Source organism: Eretmochelys imbricata, chromosome 4 (assembly GCF_965152235.1).
Source record: "Eretmochelys imbricata isolate rEreImb1 chromosome 4, rEreImb1.hap1, whole genome shotgun sequence".
Taxonomy (NCBI): domain Eukaryota; kingdom Metazoa; phylum Chordata; order Testudines; family Cheloniidae; genus Eretmochelys; species Eretmochelys imbricata.
The window spans coordinates 22,784,607-22,800,337 of record NC_135575.1 but is presented as its reverse complement, the minus strand read 5'-3'; the positions used below and the strand labels follow the sequence as shown (position 1 = coordinate 22,800,337).

General features: G+C 39.0%; 1 protein-coding gene across 1 annotated transcript in view; it reads right to left on the bottom strand.

Moving 5' to 3' along the window:
* Positions 1-15,731, bottom strand: part of PTPN13 (protein tyrosine phosphatase non-receptor type 13) — a 146,429-nt gene that overhangs the window by 8,784 nt on the left and 121,914 nt on the right. The window contains exons 34-43 of the mRNA XM_077814754.1: positions 15,077-15,248; positions 14,746-14,956; positions 13,045-13,115; positions 11,119-11,180; positions 9,786-9,942; positions 9,264-9,410; positions 7,635-7,714; positions 6,009-6,064; positions 3,500-3,603; positions 2,003-2,151 (exon numbers count right to left, since the gene is read on the bottom strand). Coding sequence (XP_077670880.1) covers positions 2,003-2,151; positions 3,500-3,603; positions 6,009-6,064; positions 7,635-7,714; positions 9,264-9,410; positions 9,786-9,942; positions 11,119-11,180; positions 13,045-13,115; positions 14,746-14,956; positions 15,077-15,248 — 1,209 coding nt within the window. The remainder of the gene's footprint in view (positions 1-2,002; positions 2,152-3,499; positions 3,604-6,008; positions 6,065-7,634; positions 7,715-9,263; positions 9,411-9,785; positions 9,943-11,118; positions 11,181-13,044; positions 13,116-14,745; positions 14,957-15,076; positions 15,249-15,731) is intronic.

The window sequence follows — 15,731 nt, the reverse complement described above, 5'->3', positions numbered from 1 at the left end:
GTGAGTATTTGCTTCAGGTTCGGGGGCTGTCTGTAAGCAAGGACTGGCCTGTCTGCCAAGATCTGTGAAAGTGATGGGTCGTCCTTCAGGATAGGTTGTAGATCCTTGATGATGCGTTGGAAAGGTTTTAGTTGGGGGCTGAAGGTGATGGCTAGTGGCATTCTGTTATTTTCTTTGTTGGGCCTGTCCTGTAGTAGGTGACTTCTGGTTCTGTCAATCTGTTTCTTCACTTCAGCGGGTGGGTACTGTAGTTATAAGAATGCTTGATAGAGATCTTGTAGGTGTTTGTCTCTGTCTGAGGGGTTGGAGCAAATGCGGTTGTATCGTAGAGCTTGGCTGTAGACAATGGATCGTGTGGTGTGATCTGGGTGAAAGCTGGAGGCATGTAGGTAGGAATAGCGGTCAGTAAGTTTCTGGTATAGGGTGGTGTTTATGTTTATGTGACCATCGCTTCTTAGCACCATAGTGTCCAGGAAGTGGATCTCTTGTTTGGACTGGTCCAGGCTGAGGTTGATGGTGGGATGGAAATTGTTGAAATCATGGTGGAATTCCTCAAGGGCTTCTTTTCCATGGGTCCAGATGATGAAGATGTCATCAATATACACCAAATACTGTCATCTAATACAGTGGGAAGATTTATATACACAGAGAACATGAAACACACCCATTGTTTCATCTTCTCTGGGTATATAAATCTCCCCACTGTATTTTCCACTGAATGCAGCCGATGAAGTGAGCTGTAGCTCACGAAAGCTTATGCTCAAATAAACTTGCTAGTCTCTAAGGTGCCACAAGTCCTCCTTTTCTTTTTGTGGATACAGACTAACACGGCTGCTACTCTGAAACCTATAGATTCATAGATTCCAAGGCCAAAGGGACCATTGTGTGATCATCTAGTCTGACCTATGTGTAATACAGGCCATATAATTTTCCCAAAATAATTCCTTTTGAACTAAAGAATATTTTTTTGTAAAACATCCAATCTTGACTTTAAAATTGCCAATGATGGAGAATCCACCATGACCCTTGGTAAATTGTTCTAATGGTTAATTAACCACATGATTAAAAATGTACACCTCATTTCTAGTATGAAAGTGTTTAGCTACAACTTCCTGCCATTGGATCTTGTTATACCTTTCTCTGCTAAACTGAAGAGTCTATTATCAAGTATTCGATCCCCATGTAGTTACAATTTACAGTCATACCATATGGGAGTAAGGCATGCAGCCTTGCAAAAAAAAAAACAAAACCCTATCTTCTTGTAATTACTTTGAAATCTTGTCCTGGAAGTTTTAATATTTGGTAACATATTAACAATTTTAACAAGAGTAGAGATTCATGTTTTAATTGTGTCAGCTGGATTTTGCAGAGGTCATTACATTTTCCACCTCAGATGTTCTTATCAACTGCTGGAAATGGCCCACCTTGATTATCACTACAAAAGGGCTTTTCTCTCTCCTGCTGGTAATAGCTCACCTTAAGTGATCACTCTCGTTACAGTGTGTATGGTAACACCCATTGTTTCATCTTCTCTGGGTATATAAATCTCCCCACTGTATTTTCCACTGAATGCAGCCGATGAAGTGAGCTGTAGCTCACGAAAGCTTATGCTCAAATAAACTTGCTAGTCTCTAAGGTGCCACAAGTCCTCCTTTTCTTTTTGTGGATACAGACTAACATGGCTGCTACTCTGAAACCTGTCATCTTAAGTGCTGGTTAAAAAATAATTATTAATTAGTATTATTATTAATGGATTTGAAGAAACAGGCAAGTCTCAATCACATTTCTAGATCCAAAGCCAATATAGCTCAGTCTAGTTAATGTAGTTAAACTGAAACAGAGGGGAGGAAAAGTATTCTTTCCTTTCTTTTGCTTTGGCCATGCAGAATCAAGCCCTACGTTTCTACCTGCTTCACACTGCCCCAGTGAAGAGTATTTTCATTGCATGATTCATATTTAAAAGAGGTTTACAAAGGACTGAAAATAGCCTGTGTTTGTTTACCTCAATCTCCTTGGAAGGAATTCCTTGTTCCAGTAGTCCACGTAACATTCGGATGACTGACTTCAATTTGGCTCCAGTATATTTGCCTGAAGGAAGCACTCTGACAATTGGGAGTGCAGAGAGCTCTTCATTTGTCACTAAAAGGCAATCTAGCAGCAGAAGAAGATTGATTTATGTGCACATATAAAAACAGCTAACAGAAAGGACAGTGTATAGCGTGCTATAGTGCAGTGCTATGAGAGATTTCCCAGGTACCACCACATCCAGTTTTCAGGTTGTCAATTGCTTATTTATACATATATTTGTTATATTTTATAGAAAAGATCACCCATAAGAGAAACAATCCTTCCAGCATTATCTCTTCATTGGTAATGCTTGCTACCTTTTATCACTATTTTCCCCAGAACTGTATACAGATCAATTCATGATTAAAAATGTCAACATTTGAGAAACCATGAATAAGTAATTTTCATCTTTAATTTCCGTGCAGTCAATACGCTGAAATAATCAATAAATGCATTTTTAGAATGGATTCTTGACGCACTGTAATTTGCAAGATCAATGACCATACACATAAATATGAAAGCAGAACTCTGCACTTGAGCCAGAGACCTTATATTTAAAAGTGCAAGCTCACACCTTGCAGTTTTTTCTTTAAAACTTCACCTTAAAATGCATTTTAATGATAAAAGCGTAAGATGTGTTAACTGCATTAAAGTTTTTCAAAAAATCTTGGTTTAGAAAAGCACGTCATTCTTTATTCTTTCAAACACCACACAACTTGTTAATAATCAAAGTTTCCTTGACTTGAGTTAAAAAATATCTTGTGACCACTGAATCATACAAAAAGTTTACTAGAATAGTTTATGTTGAAGTTTATTTTTCCTAAGTTAAAAAGCACTTTGAAGCACAGATGCCATAGATATGATTTATGAATATGAATTCAGATAATGGAACATATTCCTGAACATATTCAAGATGCTAAAGATAGACACCCAGTTCTGCCACCCTTACTCATGTTGCGCAGAACCTTATTCTGGGAGTAGGTCCATTGACTTCAGTAAAGATGGCAAAATCAGGCCCGAAGTAATGAGGAAAATGGTGGGAATTTAGAGTGTGGAGTCAGCACTCAATAGATGCCTATAGGATCTCAGTCCAATTGCACATTTCACCATATGCCCTTGCAGCTTTCGTAAAATAGCTATTATGGAAGGGAACTGGCTGCAGCTCTGACTATGGGCTCAATTCTGCAATCCCTTGCTCAGATGAGCATTCAGTGAATCAGTGGGATTACACCCTTGCGTGAAAAAGGGTTTACAAGCTTGAATTATTATGATCCACTCCGATGAGCTCTTGAGCACCCTGATTTCCCATTGACTGCTCTTCTGAGGACTGGGACCTTAACAATATCCAGAACATGTTCAAATACATTTCTGACATGATTACATTATTGTAATCCTCATTTTCCACTGATTGTTTATTTGTTCAAGTCCTTGCCTTTAGTTCGATGTTCCTGATTTATTGATTCAATAGGGAGTTCATCACTTCCCCATGTAATTTCATCTTCATCTGCTTGTCCCACCAGAGGTTGTTGAGGTGACCTAGAAAAGCAAAGAATGTAAAGGTTTCTCACTTCCTATCAGAACAATACATTTCAATTTTAAATATGAACATTTTCTGTAAACAGAAGACCCTACAACACATGAGATCATTTAGAAAAGTGCAGAATTCTTAAATTTAGATCAAATTTATAAATGACAATAAGAAGAAATAAATATTTCATGTATTCCATAGATTATTCCATAGATGTATTCCATAGATTCAACCAAAATAAGAGGTTTAATTCCATGATGATAGCTATTAATGTAATACACAGAGATTATTAATCATATTACATAATTCAAATGTAGGGAACTTTCTTAAAAAGAGAGAAACTCAAAAACGATATTTTCTGGACCAATTCTTATTGTTGTTCCTTGAAGACAGAAGCCTTAGCTTCTAATTATTTTTTAGCCTTACTGAAGTAAATTTAAATGACATATTATCTATAACACACATACTGCAAACAAAAAGCTACATTAAAGAGCACGAAAGTTGCAACATCAAGTGCCCCAATATTGAGAAATGCCAGAATTAAGTTTGCTCATGCAACTATGTGTGTGTGAGTGCGCATGCATGTTACAAATGTAATTATATGATACATACAGACATGTTTTACACCCATTCACACATACCAATGACTTTCTAGTTTGATCTGTATCTTTGCAGGCAAAATGATTATACAAAAATAAACTGAAGTCTGGATTTATTTGAGAAAAACAGCCATTAAGCAGTTAAGTTTTCTGAAGTTTTCCTCATAGCAACACAGTGTAGCTGCCTTTGTTATATTTTACTTTATTATGCTTGAGTCATGACTGAAGATTCTCTCATTTAAGACTAGCAGGAGAAGAACAGAGGAGGAACCTTTGCTGTTAGGTTATTGTATGCATGTCTGCAAGGGACTCAGATACCATGGTGATGCTTGTGGAATAAGAACCTACGTAGCTAAAACATTTCTCCACAAAATATCCGCAGTGCAGATTCCTCACATTCTCAGAGCAGGACACCTCAATCCAGTTTGGCAAGGACCACCATAAGCCTGTCTGGACTTTGGACTACGGAAGGTGGCAGCTACTGGCAGTTTTGATGGTGATATTGATGGGGATGCATTCCCACACGAAAATGTCTGTTCATTCAGTCAGTTAAATCACAGTCAGAAAGAAGCAACTTTCAAACACTGCTGTCCTGGGCTGGATTCAAACAAGCGATCTACAGATGAAAAGTTTCAGCGTTGCAGCCATGTTAGTCTGTATCAGCAAAAAGAACAGGAGTACTTGTGGCACCTTAGAGACTAAACAATTTATTAGAGCATAAGCTTTCGTGGGCTACGGCCCACTTCTTCGGATGCATAGAATGGAACATATAGTAAGAAGATATATATATACATACAGAGAAGGTGGAAGTTGCCATACAAACTGTAAGAGGCCAATTAAATAAGATGAGCTATTATCAGCAGGAGAAAAAAACTTTTGTAGTGATAATCAAGATGGCCCATTTAGACAGTTGACAAGAAGGTGTGAGGATACTTAACTTAGGGAACAGAGTAACAGCCGTGTTAGTCTGTATTCGCAAAAAGAAAAGGAGTACTTGTGGCACCTTAGAGACTAACCAATTTATTTGAGCATGAGCTTTCGTGAGCTACAGCTCACTTCATCGGATGCATCCGATGAAGTGAGCTGTAGCTCACGAAAGCTCATGCTCAAATAAATTGGTTAGTCTCTAAGGTGCCACAAGTACTCCTTTTCTTTTAACTTAGGGAAATAGATTCAATATGTGTAATGACCCAGCCACTCCCAGTCTCTATTCAAACCCATGTTAATGGTATCTACTTTGCATATTAATTCAAGCTCAGCAGTTTCTCACTGGAGTCTGTTTTTGAAGCTTTTCTGTTGCAAAATTGCCACCCTTAGATCTGTTACTGAGTGGCCAGAGGGGTTGAAGTGTTCCCCTACCAGTTTTTGAACGTTATGATTCCTGATGTCAGATTTGTGTCCATTTATTCTTTTGCATACAGACTGTCTGGTTTGGCCAATGTACATGGCAGAGGGACATTGCTGGCATAATGTGGAGGCAACTGGGGGACTATGCAAGCCAGGATCTGAATATTTTTTCATCCTAATTATGTTCCAGTAGTTGAGAAGCAAAATAGAGTCCTACAGCAAATTTGTCCTGTTCATAATTCACAACTGATGGCCTTGAACACCCCACTTGACATCAGGTTCTATAGCACTAAATAATATCATGACCTCTCAGATAACATGAACAGACACAAAGCCATCTTATATCAACATGTCAACAGACAGATATATATATATACGGGGTTTGGGGTTTGCTTGTGCTTTATCTTCCCTCACTTCACCGAGCTGTAAAAATTATGTTACTCTTAAATTCCACTTAAAAATCTCACCTTTCAAGCACTACTTTGTCTTCACAATGTTCTTCACAACCATTTATTTGTGTCGGCTAGTGAAGGAAGCATTTCAAAGTATAGTGAGTTATGTTGGAAGGGGACTGTACAACAAGCACACTTTTATTTTATAAACCAGAACAATGTTAACAAGTAAATTAAGTATTTGTCCAGGGTACCACACTGAAAGCATTATGCACTGACAATCTCTATTCTTCCAGGAAATCCACCCAACCACAAAATCCCCAAACATTCAGCCTCTGCACTGGGGAATGTGGAGCAGTTGGAGAAGTAAAATCATATCCCAGCCTAGAGCCCCTCCCTGGCTCTTCCTCCAGCTTCAGTCTCTCTGTGCTAGTAATGTTGGTTAGGGGTGTGATTTTTTATTTTTTTTTTGCCAAAAGCCCTAGTGTGTGTACATCTTATTTTCTCCAGAGAACTGGTGTACGCTATACTGGGAAAACACTTTTGGTGATATAAGCTGCATCTACACTTGGAGGGCTTGCCAGTATAACCATAGTGAAGACTAGGACTAGGAAGGAGAGATGGCCTGGCTCTAGTTCTACACATAATCAAATGTTCAGCATACTCACTTCCGAAACAATGCAGAGCTCAAATTCCATCAGGCGGAAAATCTGCTTGTGGCTCTGCTCAACATATAACTCAGTGACAATCCCCTGCCAAGTCAGCCTATACCCATACCCATACATCGAACAGAAAGCGAAAGGACAGAGCACCTGTGAGTTTTGCCCCCAAATGAAATATGTTGCATATGCATGAATAGAAGTAGAATACTCAAGAGAGGTAAGGAGCTTTTTAATTTTATTTTTTGATTAACAGAGCCCAGGCAGTGTAAGTGTAAAAAACGTCAAGAGCGACTCACAACTGAGACCAACTTAGCCCAGCTGCTGGTGCCTTAGCCAAGGGGAGTCTCTCTTTTAGATCCCCTACAGAGAGGTTACAGATCAAGGGCCCTGGTGTTGAGTCACAGTTGTACCTGGGCCGGAAGTACAGACAGTGAGTGTACACTGGATAGGGAGATTCTATAAACTGGATACATTTGCTGTGGAGTCTGGACATCTATTAACTGATGCAACATAGGACAACATGGGGAAGTGCAGAGTGAAGGTGGTACAGAATCTGTTTGTGAACATTAGTTTTTCTGAGCAGAAAGGTGAAGGAGCCTCAGATTTGGACTCTTTACAGATACTCTGCAAAATATTTGAAATGCTCTGATTTTTCCTAACCTTCTATGAACTGAGGGAGCTTTCTGGCTAGAATGTATGAAATAGCATTGTATTGGCATTTTATTATCATTACACTTTTAAAAACTGTTGGCTTTCATTGCTTCCTGCCAGGAACAGCAAACATAAATTTTCTGGTTTGTTCTCTTGCATGGTTAATTTCTCACAATTTAATTATTATACAGTATTTCAAAAACTATTTCCATACTCTTGGTTTATAAACACTGTTTTCTGGAGGCCAATCAAATGGCAGTGACAGTTAAATTTAAAATGTTGATGAAATTATTTCCACAAATTCAGTGTGATCGAGGGAACGAGAAGTCAATGTAAATAGTCTAGGAAATCGGCAAATAAAGACACTGCCAACATCTTTTCATTTTACCTCTGGAAAGTCTTCAGGCAAAGATGACCCATCACAGTCTGTGTCTTCAGCTTTTTCTTCTGCCAGCTTCCCATTGGTCTCTAAAGAACCTGCTGGAGAAATACATTGGAAGACAGAGCTATACAGAAGTGATGTTATGGGTAGGTTAAGTGAAAACGCTCATATTTCCATTCAAATATAATAAGAAAAATAGTGCCTGCAGCTAAGAAACCAGAAAAAAATTGGTTCTAAGCGTACGAGACCTGATATTCATTCTTAACAACTCTTCACTGTCACTGCAGACCATAGGACTAATGGTAGATTACGGGCCTGATTCTCATTTACACTAAAAGTCCTTTATACCACTTTGGCAGTGTAAAGCAGCCTTAAAGTGGGCACAAACTGCACTGGCACCCAGTAAAGTTCCCTTTACATTGCCAGAGTGGTGTAAAGGGGCCTTGACATAAATATTAATCAGGCCATCGTACTTCATCATTCTTGGCACAGAATCAAAATTTGGGGTTGTTTAAATGTAGTTTAACTACATGCAAAAAGAAAAGGAGAACTTGTGGCACCTTAGAGACTAACCAATTTATTTGAGCCTAAGCTTTCGTGAGCTACAGCTCACTTCATCAGATGCATTCAGTGGAAAAACATGGTTATTTGTATCAGTTTTGAGCTAATGTACCTACTATAAAAGGATGGCAAGATCTTAACCCAGCAACATGAGTCTCACTCACAGTAGGACTAGGTCTACACCTGGATTCTAGTTACTTCCTATATTAATGAGCCATCATAAAATTGAACAGGATAAAATCTGACCTACTTTAGCTATGTCACTGCTGCTACATCTCTCAGGTTTAGCACACCAGCCGTATTGCTGTATACAATGGGCCAGATCCCAGCCGGTGTAAGTTTGGCAGTAATGGAACCACACAGATTTACACCAGCAGAGGCTCTGAGTCTGTAGTTTTAAGAGAATGTTAATAGATGAAAATAGGCCAGCAAGTTCAGGAAGGAGCAGAAGGACAAGGGTTAAAATAGTTATAAACTGGTGAGTGGTGTCTCAAATCTGGTGACCACAGTAACAGCCACCAGAGTTTGCTTTAATTCACTGAACTATGTGCAAGCCCCCAGTGATACCTCACATGAGCAATTAGCAACCACTGTTCCCATAATCATGCTCATTTCAGTTGACGGTAATTATTCTTTTGTGAAGATAGAGCAGTAACGAAAAGGGAGTGCTGACTCTTGCAGCACTAGGACGAAAGGAAACTATAAAATTGGCTGAAAATTAAAGGAGCAGATTTGCAAAGAAAAGAATATTTTATATTTTTCAAAAATTGCTCTCACAATTTTGTAACCACCAGGGATGTAATTTGGGTGCCTGACTACACCTGCAAACCAAGACATCTAAACATAATCAGTTCTACCCACAAACAATTGCAGGTACTAATGCATACCCCAAAATTATTTAAAATAAAGACCAGATTTACAAAACCTGGACTTCACAGAAAGATCCTCTTACTAGACGCACCATCCCTTTAATTGGAAAAATTCAGTTTGCAAGCTACTTCCATTCCACCACCTTCTGTTAGTTAACCAAAAGCCCATTCAGTGTTCATTTCCTGGGTTTAGCTTTTTGATGGCTTATGGTACCTGGCAGATGGTCACCTTTGGTTGCATTATTGCGATTTAAGAGGTTCTGGGCTTCCTCGTCTACAACATTCAACAGATACTGGACAACGTCATTGTGGTCATCCTCATCAAAATAGTCATCCTCCAGTATCTCAGTTTCTAGAAAAATAAAACAAACAACATGGGGGAAAGGAATATAAAAAGATTAATGCTTATAAAGGAAGTGAATGACAAAAATGGGGCATCAAGCGGATATTCTATATATTCTCTAAGATACTAATAATTATTGACGCTCCTTCCTTGACTATGCTACAGAATTCCAACTCTGATCCCATGACTCCACTTCTCCTTCTCTTGGCAAATAACTCGTTTAGGAGAGAATACAGGACCAGAAAAACACATTATAGAAATGAATGTCAAATTTAAGATGTTCAAGAAGTTAAAATGGTCTTTTATTTTGAAATCTTTATTGCCTACTCGCTCTCCCACTCTCGAACTGAGGAGTACACAGATATTCAAATCCCTGCTCCTTACCTGAGTGATCACTGTTCTTGGAAAAATCGGATATCTGATTTGTAAAACCACTGGAGGGCATGTTTCTAGAATCAGTGAAGTTCATTAGCCCTTTTGCCTGATGAATACTGCTTACTGCATTTGCATGAGAAACTCCTATCACGCTTTCCCCATTAACCTAACAAACCAAAAAGTAGCATACGTTAGTTTTCTTTTTTAAGGGCTTGTTGTTTGTTCCTCTAACAGCCCCATTCTAACAGAGCATAGGGTACTGCTCAGGAGTGCAGGCACAGAAATGCAGCCTTTTCATGCCTCCTACTCCATTAAGAAAACACGATTTAATCTTATTGGTAACTTATGCTTGACATTTTTTTAAATTGACAATGTAACTGTACTATAACTTACAAACAAAATTAAGAAAAATGAAAATTAAGCCCGAATGTAAGGGGGAACTTCCTGACAGCGGAGATCTATTAGATTGTGGAACAGCCTACCAAGAGAGCAGTGCTGCTGCAATTACTTTCCTCTTCTTGTCCCTCAGACTGAGGCTATGTCTACACTGGCAAATGCATGACAAAACTTTCGTCTTTCAGGGGTGTTAGCCCCCATGTCCACCGAAAGACAAAAGTTTTGCTGTAACAAGTGCCAGTGTGAACAGTGCGTTGTCAGCAGGAGCACTCTCCGGCCGACAAAGCTAACCTTGCTCGTTGAGGGTGGAAGTTTTTTGTCAGCAGGAGAGCCGACAAACAGCGGCTACACTGCACGACTTTTAGCGGTACGGCTGTGGCGACACAGACATGACGCTAAAAGCTGCGTAGTGTAGACAAAGCCTAAGAAATAATTGTGAGGGATAGAATACTTTGCATTTATATTGTGTTCTCCATCCAACACTCTCAAACATTAATGATCTTAGCTTCACATCACTTGTACCTCTGTGAGGGAGGTGAGCATTACCTCCATTTCTCAGAAGAGAAAATGGAAGCAGAGAGAGATTAAATTACTTGGCCAATGTAACACACAAGCATTGTGAGGGGCTAGGAACAGAATCCAGATTTCTGAGTTACAGCCCTGTGCCTTGGCCACAAGATCAGTCTTCTTTCCTTAAATGCAGTTCTGGGCATTGGAAAAATAATTCCAAAAGCTTATGCACTTATTGATTCAGATCAAGTGACAGCGCTGTAACTGCACAGTTTAAGGTACAGAAATTTTGCCTTAGCTGGGGCTGGGTATTGATTATCTTTTTCTCTAGTTAATGAAAATTCCTACCAATAGGATTACATGCACCTATTTTATCAGAACTGAACAAAGGAATATAAAGCAGCTGTGTTAAATATGGTTGCTTCATTTTATTTACCTTGGGGACATAAACATCAGGTGCTGTTTCTGTTTTGCCATAGTGATCTCCATGGGGATGGCCTAAACAAAAAAGAACAAATCGATAACCCTTTAAATAACAAAACGTTTGTAGTGAGCACATTATGAAAAAAGTATCAGAGGGGTAGCCATGTTAGTCTGTATCCACAAAAACAACGAGGAGTCTGGTGGCACCTTAAAGACTCACAGATTTATTTGGGCATAAGCTTTCATGGGTAGAAAACCTACTTCTTCAGATGCATGGAGTCTCCATGAATCTGAAGAAGTGGGTTTTTTACCCATGAAAGCTTATGTCCAAATTAATGCATCTGAAGAAGTGTTTTTTTTAAGCTTGTGCCCAAACAAATGTGTTAGTCTTTAAGGTGCCACCAGACTCTTCATTGTTATTATGAAAAAAAGTTGTTTGGCAGTAAATAAAAACATTTATCATTTGTTATGAAATGTAATATACTTCCTTCTGCTGACAGTTATTAAAAAGAATAACTGAACCTAACTGAATGGTGGAATAGTGGGGTACTTAACTACACTCATATCTGAATGACAGCATATTAAAATAACATTATGTTTGCAGAGTTAGGAGAAATAAGAGACCATAATGGTATAATAAATAACCGAGTCTCCAAAATGACCACTGTTGATAAATAGTAATACCAATACAATATGAATTATATGGCACCAGGTGCAAATGTGTCACTTTAGAGGAATATTGTAAAGCTCCCACCTCCAAAGGTTTAAAATCTAAGGGCACGTCCCTGCAAACACGTATCTCTGGATGTAGTGTATACCCAAGTCAATGAGACTGCTCGTAGTAGTGTTTTCAGGACCAAGCTCTAAAGAGACAATGTCTAGATAAGAGATGGGGGATATGAAACAACAAAAATCTAGCGCAAGATATTAACCTCTCCTTTCTCTTTAATTGGTCATTTATTAACAGTGATGTAACCTCATGTTCAGGGCGACTCTAAACCTCTGACTGCCAGAAGCTAGGGTGGATCACTCCAACTGCCCTGTTCTATAGATTCCCCCTGAAGCTCTGTTATGGGACAATGTTGGAGAGTGGATACAAGGCTCGATGGACCATTGGTCTGACCCAGTCTGACAATTCCTATGTCACACTACTAAAGTAACACTTTGCAGCTAGAACAGCTCCAAACACACTTTGGCAATTAAGAAATAAATGATAATACTGTGGAAAGTGTTATTTGACCATTACAAAACTTAATATCACACTGTACTTTTTTCAGTGGGTATAAGAGCTGTGTTCTTATTCATTGCCTGATTAAAAGATCTGCATCAAATTGTGTGCGCATTCTGAGCTGATTTATGAATAACAGAAATAGTTATCTTGTGTGAAACATAGTAAGAGATTTCGAGTATAATTCTTTAAGTAAACAAAGTGTTCAGGAATTATCAAAATTTGCCCATCAATTAAATGGAGATCTTTGATAGCCCAGAAGACTATACAAAACCTATCAAAGATACGAAATTAAAAAAACAAGACTAACAAAGGAATAAGGGAGAGCAGAAACTGATTCAACTTTCCTCCATAGGCAAAGTGATATGTAAACAATACCACTGGAAGCACCAAATTATTTGTGTTGTATGTAACAATGCCTATATATCACCTAATCCAAGAATTTTCTAAAGCTGAGTACAGAACACTCCATTATGTTTAAATGGTTCTATTATATTTCTCAGAATCTGTGACATTCTGTATTGTCTCTTATCCATGTCCTTATGCAAAGTGGCTTCTTAAATTTGTTGCAGAAGTTTGGCAAACCTTATTTAAAAGAATACCATGTATCCTGTTTCTGACAGGCTTTTGTAGGCAAAAGATAGATATCACACTTTGGTTGTCATTGATAGAAAGCAACTCATTTGCAGTAGGTAACTAAGAGATCCTTACCATTAGCTTTCATTAACTTTGGACTTGAGCTAACAGAGCCCCTGGACTTTGGAACCAATGGGTGACCATCTCTGCGATAAGAAGAAATACACTATATTTTTGATTTGTGAAAAGGAACCATACGTAAGTATCTATATAAGGGCAATTTCTTGTTGACTATTGTGCTTGACATAGTTAAGGCCTATTTTCCTTGGACAGTTTTGGAATAAGGTACCAAGAATATTCAATATTCCAATAATAGAAAGGTATTCACCAGATAATATCCTCGTTCATATCTACTTTCAGAAGAAGGAGAAAACTTCACCCGGCTAGGATTTCACCCCAGACTCATGTAGACAGGTGCAATCTAGTGGCCTCAGTCTAGGGCCTAAACCTGAGAACTCCTCAGTCCCTGCAGCACTTCAGAAAATCAAGCTTTCGGTGCCTGAAAGTTAGGCGCACAAAAGTAGTGGAAACTTGGTAATTCCTCTGCCTCAGTTGCACCATCTATAAAATAGGGATACCAATACCTATATAGCTACCTCTTTACAGGATTATTGCAAGGATTAAATTATTGCTAGTAAAGAGTTTTGAAATTAAAGGGTCAAGGATGCAGCTGCTCTGTGCCAACCTGGTAGCATAATCTGAACCTACAGCCAGGTTTGCTGTGCCAGGGAGGATTGCTCCAGCACATACATGAACCTAAGGAGGCATAGAGCCAATGTGTGATCTCTTACACCACTCCCCCTCCCTGCTTCTGATGTAGTACGAGAAAGGTGTGGCTGGAGCACCCCTGAACTAGGTCAATCTTCATCTGCAATTTCCGTACTCTGTGGGTATCTCTACACTGCAGCTGGGAGTGAGCCTAACAACCCAGGTAGACCGACTTGTGCTAGCAGGGCTTGAATTAGTGCATTACAAATAGCAGTGTGGATGTGGTGGATCGGGCTTTCAAGCCCACCAGACCCCCCTAGGCTTGAGAATCTGAGATCCAGTCCAAGATGCAGCTATTTTTAACACGCCAGCTTGAGCCGTGCTAGAGCAAGTCTGTCTATCTGGGCTGAGAGGCTCACTCCAGTTGGTACAACTTTGGGGGGAAAAAAAAAGAAAAATGTTGACAAATTTGACAACTCTTTCCAAAACAATTAGGTTTTTTTTTAAAGGGCACTTTGATCCACTTAACTTATTACTAAGGCTAAGATTTTGTCACAGTTATTTTTAGTAAAAGTCACGGACAGGTCACAGGCCATAAATAAAAATTCACGGAAGCCTGTGATCTATCCGTGACTTTTACTAAAAATAACTGTGACAAAATGGGGAGTGGGGGATCACAGCGGATTCTGTGACTTCCATGACCTCTGTGACATAATCGTAGCCTTACTTATTACATACTTGTCCTACCCTGCTTATTACATAGATGTCCACACACAAGATGTGCATATATCAAATTTAGTCTGAGAATGCCTCTTATGGTGCAGTCTGCAGCTGGACAATTTTAGCCTCACTATGAGCCCAATCTGATGAGATACCGAGCACGCTCAACTCCATTAAGTCAACAGAATTGAGAGGACAGAGCACCCTAAAGGATCAGGCCTTTAAAAAAATAGCTGCCATTATCACTCCAATTGGTTAGCTATTGTGCCAGGAAAATGCAGTTAAGTGGACATGGCTACAACTATGTCAGTTAAAAATCACATGCAGGAATTAGCTTCCACAGGATACCTTGTCGCTTTCAGCACCACTTTAGGAAGTGACATTTCCAGGGCTCTTTTGGCTTCTTTCAGAGTCATTCCCTGTGTGCTGACTCCATTAATATAATGGATGATATCCAACGTACGGAGACTTTCCTCGCTAGCAGCAACTGACCTTGGCTTTATATCACTAATATACACCACCTGATAAAGGCTGTCATGACCTCCTGATATAGACAGACCTGTGCAGAAGACAAAAAATCCTCAATCTTTTCTTTTACTAGTCAAGTGTGATTTTTACAATGGGACATTGAAGAAAGGCATTGCACACAAGGGCAAACAGCCATACAATTTTATATTACCCAGCTCTTCTTTATGGCATGATAATGTAATATCAGGCAGCAAATGAGGCAACACTGGAATCTTTGGTAACTCCAGAACACGTCCAACCACCAATCTGACAGTCTTTGGCGCAGCTCGAAGAAAACTGACTGCATCTGTGTGACCCATGTTAGTGACATCCATGTCATTAACCTGAAAAGAGAACAGCAACAGAAAAATCCTCATTATGGTTACAATTAAGACAGCCAATGATACTAAGAAAATTCAGCTGAAGTCCCTGTTATTTGTATTTCATATTAAATGACAAAATATAAATGTTATCAATGACAGCAACTGCAATCTATGAGGTTATCCATTTCCACGAACAAACACATTTAATGGAAAATGATAGAAGAAACAAATCCTGAACTAGCAATGTCAAAATAGTAAATATATTACAAAAAAGGTTTAATATATACCAGTTTCCATAAAATGGAAGAATAAGCTTTTAGCAAGCCACGGCCTGAAAGCCAGACTCAGTCCCTAATCCACACTGGTTTATGATTTTATTCCTTACCTAAGGTTAAACGTTATTCCACAGGATTTAATTCCCCGATCTAGCAAAGACTGGCACGCATGCTAAACTCTATGTACTGTACTATGAGTGGTCTCATTGATTTTAGTGGAATTATGAAC